Source organism: Fomitopsis serialis, assembly GCF_022376445.1.
Source record: "Fomitopsis serialis strain Sig1Antser10 chromosome Unknown B0H18scaffold_176, whole genome shotgun sequence".
NCBI classification, from domain to species: domain Eukaryota; kingdom Fungi; phylum Basidiomycota; class Agaricomycetes; order Polyporales; family Fomitopsidaceae; genus Fomitopsis; species Fomitopsis serialis.
The window spans coordinates 28,070-52,575 of record NW_025955136.1 but is presented as its reverse complement, the minus strand read 5'-3'; the positions used below and the strand labels follow the sequence as shown (position 1 = coordinate 52,575).

General features: G+C 55.4%; 7 protein-coding genes across 7 annotated transcripts; 4 read left to right on the top strand and 3 right to left on the bottom strand.

The window, feature by feature from the left end:
• Nucleotides 1-2,022: 2,022 nt before the first annotated feature.
• Nucleotides 2,023-4,206, top strand: B0H18DRAFT_1125983 (uncharacterized protein; the record flags this gene model as incomplete). Its single annotated transcript, XM_048035092.1, has 4 exons — nucleotides 2,023-2,255; nucleotides 2,303-2,411; nucleotides 2,467-2,835; nucleotides 2,992-4,206. 4 exons carry the CDS (start codon nucleotides 2,023-2,025, stop codon nucleotides 4,204-4,206), a joined length of 1,926 nt encoding a protein of 641 aa, XP_047886220.1.
• A 2,126-nt stretch (nucleotides 4,207-6,332) lies between these two features.
• B0H18DRAFT_832219 (uncharacterized protein) lies at nucleotides 6,333-7,040 on the top strand (the record flags this gene model as incomplete). Its single annotated transcript, XM_048039412.1, has 4 exons — nucleotides 6,333-6,376; nucleotides 6,423-6,549; nucleotides 6,734-6,927; nucleotides 6,983-7,040. Coding segments are annotated over 4 exons (423 nt in total), but the record flags the coding sequence as incomplete, so codon positions are not given.
• A 1,986-nt stretch (nucleotides 7,041-9,026) lies between these two features.
• On the bottom strand, nucleotides 9,027-10,282 carry B0H18DRAFT_157028 (uncharacterized protein). Its single transcript, XM_048036892.1, has 2 exons — nucleotides 9,758-10,282; nucleotides 9,027-9,727 (listed from the first exon to the last, which is right to left on the bottom strand). The coding sequence occupies exons 1-2, from the start codon at nucleotides 10,171-10,173 to the stop codon at nucleotides 9,211-9,213; spliced, it is 933 nt and encodes a 310-aa protein (XP_047886218.1). The 5' UTR covers nucleotides 10,174-10,282; the 3' UTR covers nucleotides 9,027-9,210.
• A 98-nt stretch (nucleotides 10,283-10,380) lies between these two features.
• Nucleotides 10,381-10,905, bottom strand: B0H18DRAFT_857956 (uncharacterized protein; the record flags this gene model as incomplete). The annotated part of the gene is made up of 2 exons (XM_048039677.1): nucleotides 10,381-10,422; nucleotides 10,486-10,905. Coding segments are annotated over 2 exons (462 nt in total), but the record flags the coding sequence as incomplete, so codon positions are not given.
• Nucleotides 10,906-13,729: 2,824 nt separating this feature from the next.
• Nucleotides 13,730-14,235, top strand: B0H18DRAFT_960137 (ribosomal protein L14 domain-containing protein; the record flags this gene model as incomplete). Its single annotated transcript, XM_048042913.1, has 3 exons — nucleotides 13,730-13,742; nucleotides 13,794-14,122; nucleotides 14,170-14,235. 3 exons carry the CDS (start codon nucleotides 13,730-13,732, stop codon nucleotides 14,233-14,235), a joined length of 408 nt encoding a protein of 135 aa, XP_047886216.1.
• Nucleotides 14,236-16,419: 2,184 nt separating this feature from the next.
• B0H18DRAFT_1087975 (glycoside hydrolase superfamily) lies at nucleotides 16,420-18,206 on the top strand (the record flags this gene model as incomplete). The annotated part of the gene is made up of 9 exons (XM_048032217.1): nucleotides 16,420-16,520; nucleotides 16,579-16,774; nucleotides 16,828-17,009; nucleotides 17,039-17,123; nucleotides 17,173-17,398; nucleotides 17,447-17,807; nucleotides 17,866-17,989; nucleotides 18,010-18,118; nucleotides 18,175-18,206. The coding sequence occupies 9 exons, from the start codon at nucleotides 16,420-16,422 to the stop codon at nucleotides 18,204-18,206; spliced, it is 1,416 nt and encodes a 471-aa protein (XP_047886215.1).
• B0H18DRAFT_1097295 (antiviral helicase) lies at nucleotides 18,096-22,215 on the bottom strand (the record flags this gene model as incomplete). The annotated part of the gene is made up of 10 exons (XM_048032478.1): nucleotides 18,096-18,587; nucleotides 18,658-18,858; nucleotides 18,920-19,657; nucleotides 19,722-19,963; nucleotides 20,028-20,729; nucleotides 20,776-21,130; nucleotides 21,166-21,219; nucleotides 21,269-21,382; nucleotides 21,405-21,692; nucleotides 21,886-22,215. 10 exons carry the CDS (start codon nucleotides 22,213-22,215, stop codon nucleotides 18,405-18,407), a joined length of 3,207 nt encoding a protein of 1,068 aa, XP_047886214.1. The 3' UTR covers nucleotides 18,096-18,404.
• Nucleotides 22,216-24,506: the final 2,291 nt, after the last annotated feature.

Below are 24,506 nucleotides of genomic sequence, written 5' to 3'. Positions count from 1 at the left end.
TTTTTGTGAGTGCAACCAATATGATGAACGCACGACACGTACGGCAGTCCTGATACCTTTACAACGGCCTCGTATCGACGACAACCCGACGAGACGGATGAAAGCTTCACAATAACTCCAGTCTAGCCCAATTTCGGATAGCTCGTGTTCAGGTGTCCCAACGCATCGCTATCTAACTCATCGGCGGTGCTCACCCAGATTTTGCACGGTCAATACCGCAGCAGACGTTTTGCTAGCAGTAGAAAGACTAAGTTCACTGAGTCTGCTACGGGGGCGCCAGGTTTCCGATATGCTACCCGTCCCTCGGCGCGCATGCGGCAGAGAGCACTGGCAGGACCCTACCTTGTAACCTTCGTGACACTTGTATTGCGTGATGATTGATGTTCAACTGAGTTTCACTTCTATTTGACGCAAGTGTAAAGCCCGACTTAGCGGCACGGAGAATACGACCACAAATGAAGGTATCTCGAGAGGATATTGGAGACAAGAGCGGTGTCAGTCTTTTTGCGCAGAGACAGAGTAAGCCATGGACTCACTCTGAGTCTAAACACGCTAGAAGAATGCCTCACATGACTGGCGATGATGTGCTGTCAGCAGAGGCCGCTGCTAGGCCGCTGCGGGCCGCGCACTGGCAGCGAAGCCGTATTCGGAAACCTAGAACATGCGGTTGCCTCGGCTCTGCTTGTCGCTGAAATCCCATGTGAATGCAAACCTTCAGATCAGAAAGGGGTAGGCACGTCTGTCGCTGCACGGGATCAAGAGTCTGAAAGAGGCAAGTTACCCCGAAATAGCATTGAGTGCGTCTGTGGGTCCACTTCCCACGCTCAAGTCGACGGCATGCGCCCGGGCCTGACATTGACCTCTCCTCAGGTTATCGCCCGACTCTTCGGATTCAAAGTATGCTCGGCACTGTCCATACAGAACCTTGAAATTCTGCAAAGTGAAGTCACCTATATCCGGCATGTCTTGCTGAGTCGCGAGGTCGCGAGCTGCATCACACCCTCGTGATGCGGGGGCCGCCCGACCGCCGGACCCGCCTTGTCGTCGCCTAGGCGCAATCAAAATGAGGGGAAGTATTTTGATAATCCGGAGTACCGGGTCTCAGGGACGATTCGGCCGCCATGCTGCTCGCTCGTAGACGTCTCGGTCAGAACTGACCATCTTGCCAGCGAGTCCGGCTCACTTCGGACTTTAGGCAAAAGGAGCAAACAGCTCATCAACAGCGTAGCCTATGGCACTGTGTCTTACGGAGGGCTGCCAGTGTTCTCCATGTAAGACTGTATTGTAACTCTTTACAGGCGACAGAATTTCTGAGAACCAGGCACCGCTCTCACACAAAGCTCTGAACGTGAGTCGTGAGTGAGTGCACAGCATTCACACCGCTCGCCTCTTCCGTCCAGATGTTCTATCGTACTTCGCTACCTCAGTAGTGCATTCCTTCCGCGTGCATGCCCCAAATTCCAACGCGACACATGATTCGCCGTAAAGCGTGTAGTCCACGAGGCATTGGCATAGGTCGGTCGGTCGCAGTTTCAAAGGCGATGCTACCACTGGCAGTGGATAGTGCAGCAGCGAATTCCACTCGTTAGGGCAGGTTCGCGAGGGCACCGACGATGTCGGAGGCAAGGAAAGGAAGAGAGATATGTATGATAGAAGCAAGGATCCACGCTAATCCTGCCTGAGATGCTCACAAGCAGGACCGAGTCGTACTTGATAATAGTGGTTGCCTTCTCCTTCCGGTCCCAGAGCTCTTATTATGACTCGCTTACGGCGCTTTTTGTCGCCTTCACGCGTACGGCAGCTATCAATCGACATGACAAGAGATCCATCTCACGAAGATGAAGGCTCGCCCTGTGCAGCATCAACTCCGATGTCCGATATGGGCATCCTTGAAGAAAGTGCGATGTCCTTGAGGCGCGACCACAGACGCTCAAAAGCGCTAAAGGGACCCACAGTACGAAGTGATTTAACCCGCGAGCCAGATGGGCCACAGTCGAGACAATACCCCCCTTCCCGTCCGCCATGAGTGTTGCTGCCCAGGCCTCGCTACATTCCATTATCTCCCAGCTATCTTCCCCTCCGCCGGACACAGACGACCTCGACTACGTCGCCGTGTGCGTGCTCTCCGACGACGGAAATGCTCTCCTCTACCCCAGCGAACGAGACCCATCGTTGGCCACCCTATTGAAGGACTCCCGCTTTCGGGCCGCCATCAAGGCGCGCACACCAGCTATCAAGGCACTCCTGGCAGAGATGTATGAAGTATCCTTTCATTTCGCCTCCTCCTACTGATCCGTCCCAGACATCCTGATGCATCGCTGTTCGATGCTCATGATGGCACCAAGTTGCCTATCCTAGGTTCACTTGCGTCAACGCCGCATGCGGCAATGGCGCACCATGCCTCTATAGTAGTCAGTCATGTTCGCTACAATCACATTACGAACGCTCACCGTAATCCCTACTTAGCGAGATGAATCCGCTCTGGTTGTCTGGGCCAACAACGCGACCCACATCGCTCAATACTTTCTCGACCTCGAGCACCGACTTCGGCACACCGCGCGACTGTGCACTTGCGCCATGCTGCCATCCTTGACTCCATATCGCTCCCTTGGCGAATCGAAGTCGACCACGTCCCTAGATGAGGAGTTCCTGTACACGTCTTACCAGGGTCTCTTCGGCGACTCGACGATGGGGCCAATGTACGACGGGCCAGTGATCGAGCTTCCAGAGCTGGATCTTCCATTCCGGCCACTGGATATGGAGTTTTCGTTTGAGGACGACGCTGTGATGCCAGATGACATTGTCAGCGAATACGCGGCGGAGCTTCGGGTGCAGGTAAGTCCAACCCAACTATACTGTAGTGCCGTGAATTGATTTGAAGCACGGTTTGACGACGCATCCAACGAAACAGCTACCGTGCTGTATGCTCGTGAAGCATACAACACGGTAGAGGTAGCGTTGGCGTCGCCAAGCTCTGCCATGTTCCATCAGGGACCTTATGCTACTTCATCCACGCTTCTACCCAGCCGGGTCTTCTCGAGTTCATCTAGGATGGCTATGTTAGGAGCCTCTCACGAGACGGAGCCGCAGACTATCTCTCCAAGTCTCCTGCACTCACCATACAGTCCCGTCTCTTCCACCGTCTCGCCTGCATCAACATCCGGCGCCCCCTTCACACCATGGTCCGCGGACGCGGGTGCACTGCCTGTATGGACGACTTCGTCCGAGCTGCAGGTATCGCCAACGAACACCATCGACGTCACATCCATCTCCCCAGCAACAAAGTCGCTCGGCGGAGCGTTCGACAGGATGGACGCGGCTTACGACGATGAGGAGGCATACGACTCACCCCTCACCCCATACACCCCAGGGTCGCCGCCTCGCGCCAGCCCTGTTGGCGTATCGCCGTCGGTGCTCTTGGCGACACCCCCGGAAGTCGGCACTTATGCCAACTTCCGTCCTAAGCGCAAACGGGGTTCTGCGAAGACACCACCCCGCGAGGCAGGCAGTCCGATGATTCGTGATGTGAAGCCACTGCCCAAGCGGCGTGCAAAGCGCGTGGAAGATCAAGAGCTGACTTCCACACGCCTGCACGCCCTTCCTGGTCGCCCTTCGCCCAGGACTCGCGGAGGAAGCCGAACCATCGAGGAACCGATGCCCTCGAGTTCACATGCGACGAAGCCGGCTGATGCCTTCACTGCCTACCCGCAGTCAACGGGCGACGAGCGCGATGCTAACTGCGACGAGAGCGACGGTGACGACGGCGACGACGAGTACGTCCCCATCGATGTGGATGTTGCTGATGAAGACGATACCACGTTGGAACCGAAGCCTAAAAAGGGTCGCGTAGACGCTGGTTCGGAGGACAAGGCGACGAGAGGCGTGACTGCGAGGTCGGGGAAGGGCGTGACAAGGGGGAAGAAGAGGCGCGGGAGCGGCCCTCGCACCGCATGTGGATCGAAGAGGGGCAAGCATAAGTGCGAGGAGTGCAGCAAGACCTTCACTCGCCCTGGCGACCGGGACCGCCACATGAACATCCATCGCAACAAGAAGGTCGTGTGTGCAGTGTGCGAAGGGGTATACGCTCGCCCAGACTCCTACAAGCGGCATCTTCGCCCGGATGGGACATGCCCCAACTCCAAGAAGGACGACATCGAGGTCGACAACGATCCGGAGAGCGAGGAAGACGTGCCACTACGACGCTGACGGCTGCTGCATAGCCATGGACTCTTGACTCCGAACTGATACCCACGCATCTAACTTATTCGTATCCTAGCATTTTCGCATCGTTTTTGGTCAACATGTTGTGTATCCGCGTTCGAACAATGTCTGTACTCGCTTGTATCTTGCTTTCTACCTGCTCGCAATCGCATTGCTTTCAGTTTGCTGTGCATCAGGCAAGTGTTACGCTGGCTGCTATACAGTAATCGCATTGATCTAACTCACCTCTATCAAGCCCACATCCCTGGTTCGCGGAAGAGCGTCCATCGTCCGCTTGCTATCATGATATCGCAAGAACATGATCCGTCCGATGCTAAATCATTGGAAGTGGTAGCTGTGCTGCCTGCTCGCCTCCTGGTCTAGGCACGAAGCTACAATGAGCAGAGTCGTTTCTCTGATAGTTCCAGAGCCCTAAGCCTGCCGGGTGACGCAGCAGGACGGCGAAGATCTCGGACCATCTGGTGCATAAGTAGCAGAGAGACTGGGGATCATGATCTGCCGCGATCTGCGAGCGAGATAGACGCACATACTGCGGTGCAATGAGGACCGTGAACCACAAAGGAAGCACGGGCGCACAACAACCTCACGCACAGATCCCACGAGCGTCCTGACTTCCGACCGACAACGGGTCACAAAGTCCCATGCGCACACGATGAGCGATCGGGCGGTCTATGTTGGGCCTGCGCGGTGAGGTGCTGGAATCCCCGACGAGGTCGGAACGAAGGCACACGAGGACCATGTGTCTCGGCGGAGAAGGGGGAGATGAAGTTTGGAAGTCCAGTGGCACGAGTGGCGAGCCTGCGTTCAGGGATGGAGAACGCTCCGAGGTAGCGTGTCGACCAAGGAGACCGAAAAGGTAGGAATCGTGGATGGCAGGAGACGAGTAGAGTCCCCAGATGAACACACACGTGTATCGAGACGCATCGAGTTTCCCATGTCGCCCTAAGCAGCCAGGATGACTCTCCCGATCCGATTTTGAATGCTCGGACTGGCCTCGAGGCGGGCGTCCATGAGCATCCATGATCGCTGTGGATCTCGGACGTCATTCGTAGTTGAACGACTTTGTGCGTTTTTACGGGTCCGGAACGGGTCTTCCGCGGTAATATAGCACGTATTGTTGATGATCACTACCAGAGTCACGACCAATGAAATCTTGGATCTGGGCTTTACGGAAAGGTGACTTACCGTTTTCATATGTACATCGTAGAGATTGTCTGCAACAGTCCGCATACTGGCGTGACTGGGTCTAGCGCATCTGGGAGGAGGCATCAACGCCTCATGCCAACCTCATGCGCAGTAATGCGCGGAACAGACACAGTCATGGCCAAAGTGAGACACTAGCTTCAGGCCACGAATTGGTGGAAGTCGCTTAGAAAAGCTCTGGCGTTACTGGCCAACCGCAACACGAGGACATACGTACTCACCCAGCGCATGAGATGTCATATAGCACACCATGAGTCCCTTGGATGTTCGTAGGAGATTGGCAGCAGTACGAGGTTGTTCTTTCCACCTGCATGCTATAATCGATTCCGCGACCTAGCCCGATATTGCGGCTCGACCTCCATCACCCACTTCGCGGCAGAAGATTATGATTGCGGAGAACGAGTATAGCAAATTAGCGACGCCTCGCTGCTGGTCAGACAATGATATCCTGAGGCACGAAGGCTGAATGAATCGTCTACGCCTGCCGAGAGAGACTAGGTACTGGCCGGTGTCATACGACATGAGATTGACGACTCCAGGACGAGACGACCACGTACCTCCACGTACACATTTTCAAACCATATCGACAAATATGATGAGCTACTAGTCCGAGTTCAACCTTACTCGTTTAGATGTATACTGGGGTTCGTTGGAACAGAACAAGGAGCATATTGAACTTGTAGTAGAATGGACATGGGAGGACGGCACAAACGTGCCCGCACATAGGCGCGCGCAGGTTGTCTTCAACCATCATGTCCTCAGCGCAGGCCACGCCGTCGCCGACGCCATCGAGCTCGTCTGTTACGGCTGAAAACCTAGATTCATCCAGTCATCTGTCTTACCCGGCTCCAGCATCACCTGTTGCGTCGACTTCGACATCGCAGGGAGAACGACCGCGGCCAGTGTCGAAGGAAAGGCTCTACGTTGGGAACTTGCATCCGACCGTCGATGAGTGCGTCGTTCTCAACGCTATGGGAGACCTGATTTACATAGATCAGGTACACACTGCTGCAGGTCTTCACAAAGTTCGGCAAAGTGTCCAAGCTCGACTTCTTGTTCCACAAGACGGGTCCCTTCAAAGGAAAGCCCCGCGGATATGCCTTCGTCGAGTTCGCCGATGCAATTGTACGTCCGTTCTACTTGCTCGGACAATCTCGCTTGCTGACCCCGGGTGTCTCTTCTCATATGTACGCACGACGCCATCATTGACATCCCATGCTTGGATGGTACAGTGAAACCCGGGGTTGAAGCGGCGGCGAGATGCGACAAGAACTCCTCGCTGACTGTGTCCTGTCTCTCTGCCTTACAGGACGCTCAGAAGGCACTCGAACGCGCGAACGATAAGCTGTTGCGCGGGAGGAAACTCGTCATCACCCATGCACATCAAGCGCCACTCGATCAAGGCGGGCAGTTCGGCGCGCGACCGAGGAGGATCATGAACGATGCGGGGAAGCCGACGACGCTAAGCCTGCTGAAGAGCGCATCCACCGGCCGATCAGACCTGTGAGTATCGTGCCGTCATCCTCGCTGCACTTGGCCAATAGTCCTCGTCTCCCAGCACAGACGCAAAGATCGCTCGGATGGAGGCGAAATTGCGGGAATTGGAGAAGTCGTCCATGGACGCGTCAACGCCGCGCCTGCACCCATCGCTACCGCCCAAGCCTGTCGAAGGATCTGCCACCTTTGCTACGGCTCCGTCCCCGTCTCGGCGCCAGTCCGTCCTACCCAAGAAACCTCAGCAGCATCTCCCGTCGTTGCCCTTAGTTAAGGCTACGCTGTCCCCGACCATGTCAGCATCAGGGTCGCCTGCTGCGCGTATGGATCCGCCGAAGAAGAACACACCGCTCGCGGGCGTGCGTATAGTCAAGAAAGCCAAGTGAAGGTCATCTCATGGGGTAAGTAGCCTTCTTATGGACTCGTTACGCGACGGTCTGACATGGGACTAATGCACAGGTAGTCTGTCTTGTAATTGTATCATTTACGCGAACGATATCAACATTCCCGGCCTGTCGCCGCATCAGGTACTCGCATTGATATGATCCTTTGCGCTCGTATCATCGCCCACACGCGCAAGCGTGCGATACCTCGAGGGCATCGCGTTGTCTGTGTCTGTCATCTCATATCCATGGCCTGTGTGACGCTAGCCAGAGTGTCTTATTCCATCCACTGAGTCGTGTCTTTGTTCTCACTGGCGATCTCTGCCTCAAGGTGGCCCACGTCTGACCCCGGTATGTTCCACTATCGTCATGGACTTCAGCAGTCTGATTTGTGCACAGGCTACGCGCTATTGACTCGTCCTTCTCCCGCTCGGTTCTGATGCCAAAGGAAACAGGGTTGTCATCTGGACGGAGACACGGACCATTTGTTCACGGCGTGACAAAGTGCTGGATAAACCATCCTGCAGCATCTACAGGCAGCACGCGGCGGGCCGGTACCTCCCCTTTCATCATTCTGCTTGTGCGTCCGCATCCCCCGTTTCCTTGCCTCGACGAGTACGGCCTGGTCCCAATGCGAGTGTAGGACTGCACACTTCGATGAGTCTTATGCCCGCCTTGGGTCATACGCAATGTGCTACATACTGTATATCAGCATCCCAGTTCAGTGGCCATACCGGACGTCGCCCCACAGGAAGCGCGTTCAACATGTCAGGAGCGGCCGGTCGAGCGCGCAGCGAGTCGCAGGGCTCGGTGCCCAACCTGCCTCGCGCAGACCTCATACGCAGCTGCCGGAACACAGTTTATAGTGCGGACCCTTCGATGGCAGGCACCAGTGTTGGTCTCCTGTCCCGAAGCGTCAACATCCTGTGGCCCCCACCTTTCCGCCTGTAACTCTGGACGACCACAGCGCGAGAGCCACATTATTCTTCGAGTGCATGTTTGTCAGCGTTGGGAACAGTCAACACTGTCGAGCTTGAACGGTGCCAGTTCCGAGTCCGGCGTGTGGTCATGCAGCAGAGGATCGTTCGTGCTTGCAGAATGCGTAAAACCATTCACGCCGCTTCGGCGTACGCTTGGAAGACGTGGTGCTCCATGCCAACTTCCGACACCTGTTCCATTGTATGTGACATGTCTGTGATTGACGAGCGATGGGACCATAAAGTTACAGGTACTGTAGTACATCACAAATGGCATAGACTTATATCGAAGCGATTCAGATACACATGGCCGTCATACGTCTTGTGTCGCCCGCGACGTCAGAACGTAGGTCCACGTATTCCAGTTGTGCTGCATAGCGATGGGGTGAGGATGTCCTTCCCTGACCGGTGGTTGACACGTAGGAATTTGGTCCAGATGTACCACCTTTTCCGGTGAGTCGAATAGGGGAGGCTGCTGGATGTTCAGCTCGACATAGCACGTGGAGACGAATATTTTGAGGAAGCCCACGGTGTTGTCGGAATGGATTTCTGGCCGAGTGACTCGCAGAGGATTGGTACCGAATCCGCCATAGCCAATATGAATGCTGCCGTTGACTGGTAGAGGTGCTTCACAGGTGCTCCATCGGGGTGAATACAGCAACTGTGCCGGTATGTGAGAGCTCAATCTCAGTAGAGAAAACTCAGGGCACGCACCTTGACAGCGTAGGTACTCGGGTCAAAGAAGTACACATATGGAAAGAGATCAATCGCCGAATCGTTGACCACCGTGAAGCCGTAGAGGCGATCGCAGTCCGTTATCACCGCCTCCTTCACAGGCTTTGACATATGGAAGTGACCACAGTCAGCCCTCCTTTGGCCACCAGCATTCCTAGAGCAGCAAGCAACGTCACAGTGTTGGCAGCAGATCGATGTCATGCTTTCCACAGTGCGAAGGGCGACCTCTTCTCCGCGGCCGAGATGAATGTGCGACTGCTTCCATGTGCGCAGGCCATCTCCACCACTTCCTCCAGAGCGTGCATTTGGACGGTTAGGCAGAGTTCCTTGTCGATTGCAACGTCCACATTAGACCGGTATAGATGGAAGTTGAAACGGGAAACCGCGTCCAGAACGCGTGTTGCATGCGCCGACGAGCTGCCAGCAACCTCCAAAACACGAGCGCTGCCGTAGAAATGTGTGACGAGTGGATCGAACCTCTCGAGACGCCAACCACCCGGAATGGCACCTAGGATTAGGTCGCGGGCGTCCGACTCGTCATGCGTCACTCGATAGAGCGCCCTGGCATTGATAGCAAGACCATCGTCCCCGGGGGTGCGACGGACATACACGCGCGTGGCGAGCGAAATCGGCTGGTTCCAATGTGTGACGACCACTCGCTGAGGGATCGAGGAATCGAGCTCTACACCGGCCGAGCTGCACGGCGCCTCGCATGTCGTTGGCCACACATTCTCCGCCTCGCATGTCGTTGGCCACACATTCTCCGCCTCGAGTTTCACTTCACCTTTTGCTTGTATCCCCGAAAGCGTTGAAGATAAAGCGAATTGTGTCCCCTCGGTAATTCCATGGATTGTCCCGGCTTGCACGCGCCAAGTGTGCCCTTGTCTGATCAGGATGAATGAGTCGGGGGCATCCGGAATTCGACGCGTGCTGAAGAGCACCCTATCACTGTGGATGCCGTCGCACTGCGGGTGTTGCTCAAGGAGCGAGGGGAATGGGTGAATCGCACGACGCGGCAGATCGTCCATCAAATGCGCATACGTGAGCGCTCCCAACCTCTCCTTCCCAGTGATGCGTAGTGTCCGGATCAGATTAGCGGAAAACGCGCCGCGGACGTTCTCTAGCGACCCGCCTCCAGGTGGGTTGTATGAGCAACGCATTTCCTTGGCTTTCTCACTGGCGCGACACGCAGCCAACAGGACGTATGTTGGCGTCGCCTTGTATGCTGACGGGACTTCCCAGGATACAGTTCGGTCTGCGGGATGGTCCTGGTCTAGGGTCGGAGGGATAGGCGTAGAACAACTTGGCGCAGACCTCACCGACTCGGGGTGGGAGAGGTCTGTCCTCGCGGCCCGGGGATCTAGCTCCCTTGCCATCCCTCCAGAGTGGCAACAGTCGAGGATAGCCGTCTAGTCGCGGTCAGAAACGATGAGTCACTCTCGACGAACATGAACGAGAAGGCGCGAACGTACGATGTTGTCACCCTTGCGGGCCGCCAGCGTCCGCATAAGCCCGTCAAGCGTTCGGTCAGATATCCCGTACTTGTCGTTATTGTCCGCGTGCATGTAGTCGTACGGACAAATCAGCTCTATTAGATCATTCTGGGCAGGCCAGTCCTTCGGTGCAGGAGCATAACTGCCATGCCCGGAGAAGAAGAAAACGAGAGCATCGCCGTGGTGGATGTCTGGATTGTCCCAGAAATGGGACTTGAACTTGTTGATGATAGCGGAACGGGTGGCCTCTCCGCTGATCAGCTTCGAAATCCTCGATTTCGGTACGCCGAGGACCTGTTCCAAGTAGTCCATGAAATCCTGAGCATCGTTGACGCATCCCGACAAGTTGGGGACACTCGGAGAGTGGTATTCGTTGACGGCCACCACGAATGCGAATATACGTGGACCATTTCTGGGCTCGGGACTGCCAGAAGCACGATCGACATCCACGAGCAGCGGCTCTGCAAGTTCCCCACTTGGTAAGGTCAGCGCGTGACTCCAACCTAATCAAATCCGCCGTACTCAAGCTCTGAGCTGTAGCCGCTGTCGGGTGTAGTTGTCCTGGGTATGGGATCGATGTCGCGGCTACTTCGTGAGTGCATCAGCTTCAGCGTATACCTGCCACGAATAATTGCGTACCATTCTCTATCGCCAGCGATATGTGAGTGAGGCAGGGAGAGGTGTGATTCTAGAGAGGCAAAACTGACATGCAGATGTCAATAATGCTTCGGCTGTACAGACCTAGGCGCATTCTCACATAGAATGTTCAAAAGAGGACACGAGCTTGTCGACTTGGATGTGCATCACCATTGGTACGATGTTGTAGTGCCTGTCTCCCGTAAAGTCGTATGAAAAAGGATGTGTCTGTGAGTGTGAGGATGTATGGCAGCGAGAGGCGACATATAACCATGCCAGGGTCTTGAGCATTCGTTGCGTACATGGGAAACAGAGTTTCAACCCTCACACCTGGATCAGAACCACAAACCGCAGGCCTGTGTCTTCTCGAGGCTCCTGCGGTGAAGAACGCATGCAGATAGACGCAGAGACACAGTATGCGCACAAGGAGTCAGTACATACTGAGTCCGAGCCTGCCGAACAAGGGTGCATTAGTAAGAGGGTTGAAATACAACTGTCTTCAACGTAAGTGGACGCACAGATATGGGTTTCATGCGGTATATGAACAAAGAAGCTTCGTGTTCGACGAAGGCTTGCTTGCCTGGTATCATTCCAAGTCTATCAAAACGGTCATCAATAAAGTTTCACTTCCGATACCGTCGGTGCGAACCCCCTGGGAATCTTCAGTATCAAAAGAGTCAGGGATGCGATGGGTTTCCTTTACATAGAGCTAGAAGGCAGTGGGTGCACAAGCGCCAATTCATGTGCTCTGCGTTTGCCGAGGAAACCAAGTTCACAGTCTGAAATGTTCAGGTCAGCCCTAGAACCGGCGATTATGACCAGGCTATGCGTCAACGACACTGCTCGACAACATATAGATACGGACAAACTCGAACTCAGCAGACTCCGCTGTATTAACGTACGACAGGGTGCTCACGTTCATCATGATTGGGACCTATCAAACGGTTACGTGGTATCTCGTACGTTCGCAACTTGCACGACCCGCACAAACGTGGCGTTGGACACACGTCCACATGTTCTATGTATGAGAATCATTGAGTCTATAGTTCAAGCCCTCGGGCGCTCACTCATCGACACATGAGGAGCATACTGTATGAATCCGTGCTTGGCTGGCTGGCATGGCTTCGACATGCCAAACCGACTCCACGAAAGCTGTCGGGGTGGACGAGCAGGGCCAAGGTCCGAGCGGTAGAAGGCGACTTCGACAGGGAACGCGATATCTGCGAACAGTATGTGATTTGAAATCAGTAGGTTCCATACCGTCCCAAGACGAGTGAGTACACACGTCAGCGCCTGCAACATCAGGCAGCGTTCTAAAAGAACTGCCAGGTTTCTGTAGGTATCGCACATCGAGGATCGGAGCATCATCCGCGTGTCATCCGTTGTCTGAGAGGAGAGAAATGAATTGCTGTGAACCGCAAGCGGCGGAAGCCAAAACTCACGAGCTTGGTTTCGGTGGTGTCCTAACATGCGGCACCAGCCGCACACTTGAGCGACTTCTTAGCTGATCTGTGAATGCCACGACCCACGAGATGCTTATGACAGCTAAAGAAATTAACATGGATGCAGATGCGTGCATGTCGCCGGATCTCGAGCAAGACACGTCCTTGCATCGGTGCTCGTAAACCGCGAGAGCACGTATGTCCAATCATTGGTACTATGTAGAGGTGTATTTGCCGTAGGAGCGCCTGTTGTCAGGAGAACGAATGGTCCTCGCCGCTACGCGCGCGAAGGCATGTCAGCACACCAACAATACATCGCGTACCCTTGGTCGGATGTTGACCGATGACTGGAGTTTAACTGATCATTCGGTAAAATGTAGCAGTGAATACATCGAGGAACGCACCATGAAATGAACCGTTGAACGTTGAGGCCTGAGGGACAACGTCAAATTACTTATAGTAACACACCGAGGGGCGTGCGGACAGCGAACGATGAACCTACAGCGTTGTGCAGTTGTATTCAGGGCGACCATCTCAACTAATCGCCAATAGGGTCGTGAAGGCTCCGAAACGCAAGCAGGAGCTCTTCCAAAAGAGAAAGAGAAAGCATTCGCGTCAGTGCCCGGTACGATTGTGGGGTCCGACGTATTATTGCATCGTGAATTAGTTGATCATGTTTCTTCAATGTCGCACACTGCAGAAGCGCAACCTATGCATATCGTTGCGTAGGCTTGTTGATCCTGTCAATGTTGTTTGTTGCCAGACTGTGCCGTGAATGCGTGGTGACGGATATTATTTCCATGTTCACATTTGTCCCTCGTCGCATCCAGCGTAAAGGTGCAGATCGCGGACTGCGCACGCACAACGCAAGCTTGTCGGGGCGAATATTCGTAGGACGCTCAGGAACCGTACGGCAATTTGACCACGAAAACAGCCAGCGCATTTGAGAACTGTAGTTTCAGAAGGAAGTGATAAACCCTAGGGTAGGGTGCCACTGCGGGCGATGCTGCCACCGGCAAGTACCGAACAACTATACAGGAGCCTTCGGCACGTGTCGGCACGAAACCTTGCCACAACCGTTGCAGATACTCACAACCGAGCCAGTCCGCCAGCAGTCCGCCTCCGTCCTCAAATCATCCAGCAAAATGTCCAAGCGTGGTATGTTCGCTAGCACAATTGCTCGTATATTGGCGTACTCATCGCGTACAGGTGCGGGTGCATCTGGCAACAAGTTCCGTCTGACCCTCGGTCTCCCGACGGGCGCGGTCCTCAACTGCGCCGACAATAGCGGCGCGAAGTCGCTCTTCTTGATTGAGGCGTACGGGACGGGCTCGCACCTTAACCGTCTCCCGGATGCAGGTGTGGGCGACATGGTTGTTGCGTCGGTGAAGAAGGGAAAGCCCGACTCAGGAAGAAGAGTACGTCTTACTTCTGGAACGCTGAACTGGGATAATGGGTTCTTGTCCTTAGCGATGCCCATTGTGTTATCCGGCAGCGCAAGTCGTGGCGCGGCGAGAGGGTCTCGTCTCTACTTCGAGGTACGCTGGCGGGTCGTCCCCCATTCGTATGCTAACTTCGCTCGTAGGACAACGCTGGTGTGATTGTCAATCCCAAGGGTGAGATGAAGGGTCGGCCATCACTGGCCCTGTAGCAAAAGAATGCGTGCGTTGCTCAGCTCTGATGCTGCGATGAGTTCTAACCGTTGTGCCCAGGCGGATCTATGGCCGCGTATTGCGTCGAACGCGGGTACTGTCGTATGATTTCTCTCCGTCTCTGTCCGTTTACGCCTTGTATCGCATATTATGACTATGACCGCAATCGCATGCTACGCTTCCTCATGGTCTATTCCATGTCCGAATACGATCCATCGCCCTCATTGTTCGATTACAATCCACTGCCAGGTACTGCCAGACGAACTTAACAACATTATGGTGAGTTTTTGCTCCAGTCTTTTTGTCACGTATTGCGGTAAGTGTTGCGATATTTGAGTGCGCCTAATGACTCTGCTACAGTGCCCAAATCGACGTCCTACACGCAAGCACTTATGTCCGACCAATGACGTACAGCTACTGTTCCCTCCATTGGAGCTTGAAGGTTGATGTGCTCTCTATGCGGGGGATTTGGCGATATGAAAACGACTCTGTCGACCACCTCCGGGTCGCTACGCGTAACACCTTTGTGTACGGTCTGCTCTCCGATACGCCTTCCCCGACAACGAGAGATCCAGATGAGTCTCTTGTTTCGTAACGTATGTACATTCTTCAAGAATATCAGTGCATTCAGAGTGTTCACGTTCAGTTCGAACGATACATGTGCGGCACGGCGCTTCTTGGAGGCGACAACCTTGACGAGCGCCCAAAGCTACCTCACGCGTCTTTGCCACAGCTGGCATCTGGCTTCATAGCGTCCAGTCTCTTGTCCTACGATATGCACTCGTTCTCTTTGATAATCTTCGTGGTCCTGCCGTTGCAGAGTGTGGATGTTCGAGGACTCCATTCGGATCGCCAACAACGTAGTGCCTTGCGGCGACTCCGAGTCAAGAATCTATCACGTTGATCACACGAGCTCAACTTATCGCAGCGACCACACGGTCGTTGCGCGGCGAGAAGAGGTGCCCTTTTATGGTGTGAACTGCCTTTGTTCTATGCATTCGATGTCGTACGCTCACGATCCATGCTGCTCAGACAGGCGGGTTGTTGATTGGTCTCGCGGCCCAGGAGAACGAAGACCACTTGAGCACGCCAGGTGAGTAATTAATCAAATGCCAGTAGCATGCTGGTGTCACAAAGCCCGCATGCAGCCCTAGAAGACCATGCAGTTGTCTGAAAGTGGCCATAGGCTCGCCTGTGGTCAATTCATTGCTCGCGTACGCCCCGCCTACAAGAACAAGGGCGACTGGTTGGTGGATCACTGTCGGTGAGACTACTGATAGATATGTGGACGCCGTGCTAAACTGGCGTAGGCGAGCTTAAGTGCATTGCCGTGTCAGTAGACTGAACGAGGAAGCTCGATATACTGATCACAACCGTGCTATCTTCCCAGGTATGCGGTCCGCCCGCTGGTTACTACCCCCACGCATGCCAGTTTTATACTGCCCATCACCCTCGCGGGCACCTTCCGTGCTTATCAGTGTCCCGGGCGTGTTCTCCCTCGGTGCTTCTGACTGCTCGGCACGTAAGTATGCAGTCTTGCAGCTAGCTTATCTTGCTGTTGACCATCTGATAGACACCAACGCAGGCCGTACTACTCGTTCAGCCACGTTAGATAGCGTCCAGGCAGCAGTACCACGCAGAGACTGCGCGACAATCATCGCTCCGCGAGGTCTCCGGATCCCTCGTCCACCTATTCCCATCCGTCGCCCTGCCGTGACTGCGCTCGCATGCTATATCCTATTGTGACTGCCAAGACGCTCGGGGATCGCATGGACCTATATTCGTCCGTACCGTTCAGTATTGCTGCCCTGGACTAGTCGGGCAATCTCTGGTGGCATGCCTAGCTCACCACCCGGTACGGGTAGCGACCGGGTGGTCGGGTGCACGTCCGCTCGAGAAGCACACGGCGAAGCACACGAAGCTTGCGGCACACGTCCGCGCATGGATTCTACAAGCACGCCCCGGGCGAGCTTATAAGCCCGGGGAACCCGCTCGCCCCGCCTGGACGCCCGTGCTCGCGCTCGACATCGGGGGACTTCACCAGGCCCGGACGCTGCCATCCCGCCTCCGACCCCTCGGTTCTCGCTTGCCATGGCACGCTCTACACTCTTGTCCACGCTGTTCGCACTCGGCGCCCTCTGGTGTGCAGGGGCGACGCAGGTGATGCAGCGCCCGGGGACTACATGTCCCCGCCGCGGGAGTACGCGATGGGCGACCCGGAGCCACAGACGATCAGCAAGCGCGCGGACGGCGGATACGTGCAAGCCGCGTACTTCACCAACTGGTGCGTGCCCATGCACACCCCGTCGATCGTGTGACTGACGCGGTTGCGGTGGGCGTAGGGGCATCTACGGCGCGAACTTCCAGCCAACGAACATCACGCCGAGCGACCTGACGCACATCATGTACGCGTTCGCGGACGTGTCTCCCACCACGGGCGAGATCGCGCTCACGGACTCGTACGCGGACGAGCAGAAGCACTACCCCGGTGACTCGTGGGATGAGTCTGGGAACAACCTGTATGGGTGCTTGAAGCAGGTGTGTCCCGGTCTGTGCGAAATCCACGTCAACTTACACTTGTGCATCCGCAGATGTATCTGCTAAAGCTCGCGAACCGGAACCTCAAGGTGCTCCTCTCCGTCGGCGGCTGGACATATTCGCAGGACGGCCACTTCAGCTTCGTCACGAACTCTTCGCTCCGCTCGGCCTTCGTCTCTTCCGCGACGTCGTACATCGAGAACTTCGGGCTCGATGGGCTCGATATCGACTTTGAGTATCCGAATACGCCTGAGCTTGCCTCAGGCTTCGCCAGCTTGCTCACGGGCTCCGCACGGCGTTCGATGCGCTCGCTCAGAGGAAGGGCGATAGCACGCCCTATCAGATCACTGTGCGTCTATTGCTCGTTCGCTCACTCTGAAAGTGCTGAGATGGTGTAGGTCGCGTCACCCGCGGGGGAGCCCAACTACCAGTACTTGGACGTGCCCACGATGGACGCAGCAATCACGTATTGGAATATCATGGCGTACGATTACGCTGGATCGTGGCTCAATATCACTGCGAACCAGGCAAACATTTACGATGCCTCGCTCACAAATGTCAGTACGGACATCGCCATCAAGTGGTACCTCTCGCAGGGCGCGACCGCGAGCAAGATAACCATGGGTGCGCGGCGTCATGCTAGTCTTAACAATCTGAGCTCACATCGAATAGGCATTCCGCTGTACGGCCGTGCGTTTGAGAACACGACCGGTCTCGGCGCGCCCTACAACGGAGTGGGGCCGGGTACGATCCAAGCGGGCATCTACTCTTACGACACGCTCCCTCTCTCGGGTGCATCCGTGTACAATAACTACACGTCGGTCGCGTCGTACTCGTATGACTCCTCCAAGGGAGAGTTTGTCAGCTACGATACGCCAGATATCGCGAAGGCGAAGGCGCAATACGTCATCAGCAATGGCCTCGCGGGTTCCATGTTCTGGGACCTCAGCACGGACAAGACCGGCTCGGACTCGCTCGTATACACTACGAGCCAGGTGTATGGAGGCCTCGACCAGACGCAGAACCACATCGAGTGCGTTTCTCGTTGTGGTACTTTCTGGCGAATTCCTCGCTGACATTGTATCGTGCAGCTACTCCGACAGTGAGTGGACGAACATCGCGGATAACATGAGTGGGGCCTCGTCCACGGCGACCGCGTCCAGCACAGCCACTGCTAGCACAACAGTCTCGAGCACGAGCAGCCCGACGACACTGGTACAGTAGGCGTGCAGCAGGCAGCGCATGGAGGCGTCTGCGACGTACACGCAGGAGACGATGTTACGTACAACGGCGATCTCTGGTCAGCACAGTGGTGGACCAACGGCGATACCCCGGGCGGCTCAGGTGCGTTGATTCGAAATGTCGAGTGAAACAGCGAAGCTGACAGGAAATCAATACAGCTGGTGTCTGGGTGGATGAGGGTGCGTGCTAGACGTGCGGCAGATTGGACTAAAGGACATCGGCATGAAGCAATCCTGTTACGCTACATATAACTCTGCAACTGGGCATGTGAACAGGCGTACACGGGCTGTACTGTGGTAAAGAATACTGCAAATGACAAACACATCCAATGTAGCTCTACGAAAACATGCAGACCGACGATGAGTCATGACGGAAGCTTCTTGAGCTTCTAGAGATACAGGGACGAGCAGAAGATGACGGAGTTCGGCCTTTCGAGCATCTCGCTCGCCTTCTCGAACTTTTCTTGCAGTTCGCTGTTCCCAATGACCTTCGCCGCCTGGGCCATCTGCCGGATAAGCTCCTGGAGACGGCGGAATACACGGATGAGCGATCCTTCGAACTGGTCCGTGAGCTGCACCACAAGGCAGAGCGTCAGATCCGACAGGTACAACAAGAGGCATGGAAGGAGCGGAAGGACGGACCTTGCAGATATCTGCGAATGATGCACCGCGGCACCATTGCACAACTGCGTCCATGAGTTCGACTTTGAACGACTTCACGTAGTCGTCTTCGTTGATCGGCAATTTGGACTCTTTTGACACCTTGGCGATCCGCCGTGCAATCTCTTGCATGACGCGCAGAGGGGCAGCAAGTTCCTCTTTCAGCTTGGTGACTTGTTCGCTCTGCTCGTCGTTGTTCACATTACTTCCGCAAAGAAGTGCCTGAACGGTGAGGTGGACACACCTTCTCCGTGAATACGAAGCAACTCAGGAGCCCTGCGCATTGTTCCGGACTCAGCGGGTTGAAGACGCCGTTGAAGATCAGCTCTGTCAATAGGAGCTCATCGCCTGTGCTGATCTCGCACGCAACTCGTCCCTTCATGTCCACGATGTCGGCGCTCGTCGTGAAGCCTAACCGCCTGAGCACGCGTTTTCTGCACTTGAGCTCCTCCATCTGAAGCACGTCATTCGTCGCCTGTATCCGCTTCTTCAGCTCGCGAATCTTCGTTTGACACTCCTGCTTGCGCTTGTACGCGGTGTACAGCTCAGGGAGACGCGGATCCTTGTGTAAAGGAGACGAGACTAGCTTGCTCTCCATGAGGTCAATCTTCTTCACGAGGGCCTTGAACTTGTCGTCATTAATCTCCATGTCTTGTACGGGGTCGAGCAGAGTAGGACCGTCAGGGAAGCGGCGCTCAACCTCCTGCACGATTTTCTGCACGGTCTCACGGGCATTGAGAGGGCGTAGGTCCTTCGGTAGGTTGGTACGCAAGCGGCTGACTGCCTTGACTGTCGAGAGGAACACAGGGACAATGAGCGGGGTGCCCTTCTGGCCCTTCGAACATGGCTGCACTCCGCCAGGTGTCGCAACAGTGATGTTCCGGTCCTTCGGTAATGACGAACTCTCGGCGCATCTCAGAACGACATCCAGGATGTACTGTTCGTGCGGCGGTACATCATCCAATCCCGCAACGGGCACGTTCTGGTATGACAAACGTTAGCCATGGCGGCCGTGCACAGGGTGGTCTGACAACGCGGTCACGAACCTTCGGCGGCAGGCGCTTCTGATAGTTGACGATAGCGCCCCAGCCAAAGTCGAGGTCTTTATACTTGATCCACACCAGGCGGCCGGGCTGGAAGAACGGGAGGCTGTAGTTCGGGTGCGTGATGACGTCTCTGAAGTCCTGGCCCATCTGATCCAGCTGCTGGCGGTATTCGTAATACTCCGCAACGCTCTCCTCGTCAGCGACTACAATCGACTGCTTCCGCTCTTCTTCGCGGCGAAGTTCTGTCATCGAACGCACATATCAGCAGTCGTATCGCCACGCGCGGTAGCTGGTAGGGACACTAACCGTCTTCGAGCAGCGGCACTCCCATGCTGCTCTGGAACTGGAAGAAGCATCGCTCCAGCATGAACTCGGGGCTGATACCCTCCACCTTCATCAGGTTGAGCACCATGTTGTAGCCGAGGTGGAACGCGGAGTCGAGCCGGTCCGCCTCGCCCTTGATCATCTCCTTCGTTGCGCTCGGCTCGAGCTTTTCGTCGCACATCATGATGACCACGCCGCGATCGTCGAGGCCACGACGGCCGGCGCGCCCGGACATCTGAATGTACTCGCCCGACGACAGGTTGCGGAACTCCCGCCCGTCGAACTTACGTGCGGCGGTGAAGACGACCGTCTTAGCCGGCATATTGAGCCCGATGGAGAACGTTTCTGTTGCGAAGAGGACCTTGATGAGACCCTCTTGGAAGAGAATTTCTATGACCTCTTTCAAGATGGGGAGAAGCCCGCCGTGGTGAATGCCGATACCGCGTTTCAGAAGGGGCAAGAGGTTCAATATTTGCGGGAGCTTGCGGTCGTCCTCCGCGAGGTTGTCAATCGCGTTGTTGAAGATGCTCGTGACAAGATCCTGCTCGTCCGTCGAGTTGAACTCCATCTTAGACATGGTCAGCGCGAGGCCCTCGCACTCGCGCTTGCTGAAGGCGAAGATGATGACCGGGTTGTAGTTCTTCAGCATGATCATCTTTACGATTTTCTGGATGTCCGACGAGCCTGGGGGACGTTAGCAGACTTCCGGCAGCGGTGCGATGTCTCTCACCTTTTTTGTCGCCACCCTTCTTGGACTTCCCCTTGCGACCCTTCCCACTCTTCGGGTCCGCGGGGTCATCGCCCTGCCTCTCCTGTAGCATGCCCATAGCCTTGCTGAAATTGTCCTCTCGGAACTCGCTCTTCTCGTTGACTACGAGGTAGATGCCCTCGCCGCCCGCAGGGAACAGGTAGTGTTGCAGTGGCGTCGGTCGGAAGTCGGTGTACACGACGTGACAGGGCTGCTCGTGCGACTTGCATATCCACTCCGCGAACTGCATGGCGTTCGGAATCGTAGCGGACAGGAAGACGTAGCGTACAGTGTGCGGTAGAAGGATGATGGTCTCCTCCCAGACCACGCCACGTTCCTTGTCGCGCATATAATGGATTTCGTCAAGATGACCCATGCGACTTCCCGCATGATTTCGGAGCCCCTGTACAGCATGGAACGTAGAATCTGCATTTCGCATGAGTACAGTACACGATATCCGAGTGGAGGGACGTACTTCGGTTGTCATCACTAGACATGTCGCTGAAGGGTTGATCGTGACGTCCCCGGTCATCAGACCGACGTCGCCGAACTCAGCTAACATTTCTCGGTATTTCTGGTTACTCAGGGCCTACAGAAATTTTCATTGGGACGTGAAGGTACGGTACAGGGACGTGACTACTAGCCTTGATGGGACTCGTGTAGATGACACGCTGCTTGCTTTGAAGACATTGTGCGATAGCATACTCCGCTACGACCGTCTTTCCAGCACTGGTATGAGCAGAGACCAATACACTCTCGTTTCGTTGTATTGCGTGGACGGAGACTTGTTGGAAAGGATCCAGTGTGAACTTGTATTCCCGCACCGGTTTTGCTGGAGGGACATGATTTGCTATTGGCACGTATGGGTATCCAGGGGGGACTGCGACTTGGTGCCGGACCTAGGTGTACGTGCTCAGTACTCAGTGTCTGCGCACAGCCGTGGAGGCTAGCGCCTCGGCGAAGAGTTCAGGCTGCGAGCCAGATAAGACGAACAGGCTAGACCATTGCATACTTCAGGCAGAAATAAGCCAACACGAGGCTCAGCCTGTTCTCAAGCCCTAACCGAACGCTCGTCTTCGCGAACAGACTCACCTGATGTTTAAGCTCAAGACGCAGCCCACCCTCTGCGCCCCCAGTGAGGCCCGCGCTGGCAGCAACTTCTCGCTTCGCTTCAATCTCGACCTCGTCCACGACCATGGGTTTTGGCGAGGCTACACGCGGCCTCTTTGTGGGAGGACCCTCCTCTGGTGCTCCGTCCCTTTCTTGCGAACTAGCCACTGGAGTAGGGGATCTTGACGGTGCTGGAGACTCTGCCTTGCGTTTCCGCCTGTCCGAGTGACCATTGGCCGTACTGTTCTCTGCCTGCACGTCCATAGGCACATCTTCGGGAGCAGCCTCATCCAAAAATGCGAATAGATCCATATTGTCGCAGGAGTTTGAGAAATAAGGGCAGAGACAAGCCTAAGTAGTCAGGAAACTAGCAGAGATGTTAAGTGATAGAGGAGGTGGTCGTGGACGAAGGCTTAGAGCGTATACAGGCTACCAGACTGCCAAGATCAATGTCAGTGGCGGCGATCTTCTTGAAAGTTGGATCACGTGCATGGCATATTTTGGCTGAGCGTCACGGTCGCCGTGTGGGCACACAACGGTGTGTTTGACTATCACATCCATACTGCTCATGAGCCTTCCTTTGATTTGTGATATTCACAGGTCTCAGCGAAGTGTTGGCCACTGGAAGCATGGCATATCGGAATGGTAAGCTGTATCTAGTTGATTTCGAATGCTCTGCGTAGACTCATTTTGCATACGCCGCTGTATCAGTGATTCAGCATCATGCCGCTGCGTGTGCGATGGAAGTCGAATAAACTAGTTAGGTGGCATTTGCGAAGATTCTCGAGGCCATACGCGTGTCCGGAATGGCGCGAGAGAGTACACTGTCGTTTCACGGCATGGCTTTCTTTAGACGGTCGACCTAGGAGAAGCTCGCGGTTGCTTCCTTTGGCTACCGTGTGGACCGCCATCTATTTTAGCCTTCTACTTTTCCCCGGCTATGTCGACGCTCAACGACACGGTTTGGTGAGTATCGTTTCATTGTAGTTGGTCGTTGTTCTACCGCCTTGCTGACAGTGCAATGAGAAGGCGTCTCGCGGAAGCTCGTGTATAACGACGCGTACGTGTGAGAGGACAATGACATGCGTCTTTCATAGGTTCGCTTCATCCCCAGTTCCGACAGTTCGACACGGCGTACCTCTCTTCCGGTTCCGACAACTGTGAGTACTTGGGTGCTGCGGAGGTTGGAATCCACGTCAACTACGGACCAAATGCCGTCGAAGCCCGTCCTCGCTCGACGCGTCACTTTCACAGGGCGCGACGTTCGTTCCCACCGTATCTACTTTCCATCTTTTTCTGGCAACAGATCTGCCGTACCGACCCGTACCTGCACGGAGCCAAGAGATGTGCCACTGCGACCTCGTCAGCGCCTCCGACTCCTTCCTGGCACGAAGTTTCTTGCTCCGCTTACTGTGGTCAATCTGGAACCTCACATGTCTTACTTTCGGGGAATGTCGCGATACGGAGCGGCTGAGACGTGCTGAACAATAGCAGATTACGCACCATGACTGGTCCTGGCGGGGGCCGTCGCGAGCTCCTAGCCGCTCACCGTTCCGTCGCTCCTAGGCATGCTGCTATTATCGATGGAACGTGGCGGGGACTCTCTATTCGACACTTCTGCAGCGGTTTTCCCATGAAGCTGTGCGCATCCTACTTGTCCCGGCTCTCCAGGGACATGCCCACCGAATGGGTCGCATGATCGCATAAGCGCCGATGCCATCTGTGCAGTCCTCATCATGGACCCGGCTAGTTCTTGGATAGTGGTGCTAGTCGGGTGGACTAGGCCGCTATGCACCCCGCTGACAGTCAGCTGGACGATGGTTGGCGGGGAGAACGCGAAACCGCGCATGGAGATCGATCTGACTGCTCGATGTCCGTCCTGGTCCGTTCGTCTTCTGTGAAGCTTGGAGAAGACTGATGCATTATGCCCATCAAGACCCCTGCTCCATTGTGAGTTTTGTATGCCTCTTACTGGTTCCGGTCTGCCGACTGACGGGTTTGCCAGGTCCGGCATCGCCTCCGCCACACCCATGCGTGCAAGGTGGGCAAGGCGTGTCAGCGGCCTTTTTACGACTTTGACGGATCATTGTTCACCAAAGAGAGTTCAGCAATGCGCTGACAGGCAGCAACGCGACGCCGCCGGCCGCTGGCTGCGTAGATGGTATGCTACGACCTGACCTTTCGGAGACCCGGTTTCAGCCACTCGGGAAGGCGCCCGTATGGTGCCCGGATGGATTATGGGCTGTCTCGTGCGAAGTCACGGAGACAACGAACGATCGAGGAAGGGGCTGAGTGAGTCGTTGCAATTCGTCTTCCTGCGACAGGCTGCTGAATCAGGGGCACGTGACCGTGTTCAGCAGGTCACATACGCGACTTAGTCAATCCCGCAAAGGGGCCAGTCGAGCCGGAATGCGTATTTGCGAACAGCTGACAAGGTTCCCTGACATCGCGCTCACAGAAGATCACGCTTCGGTGGGAGACCGCTCGAGCGCAGGCCGCCGCAATTTAAATAGCCCCCTGTCCCTCTCCCACCCTCTCCAGCCTCTCCTCTTCCTATAGAGATTGCGCCTCGTACATCGCGTTGAGAAGAGAAATCGTTCAGT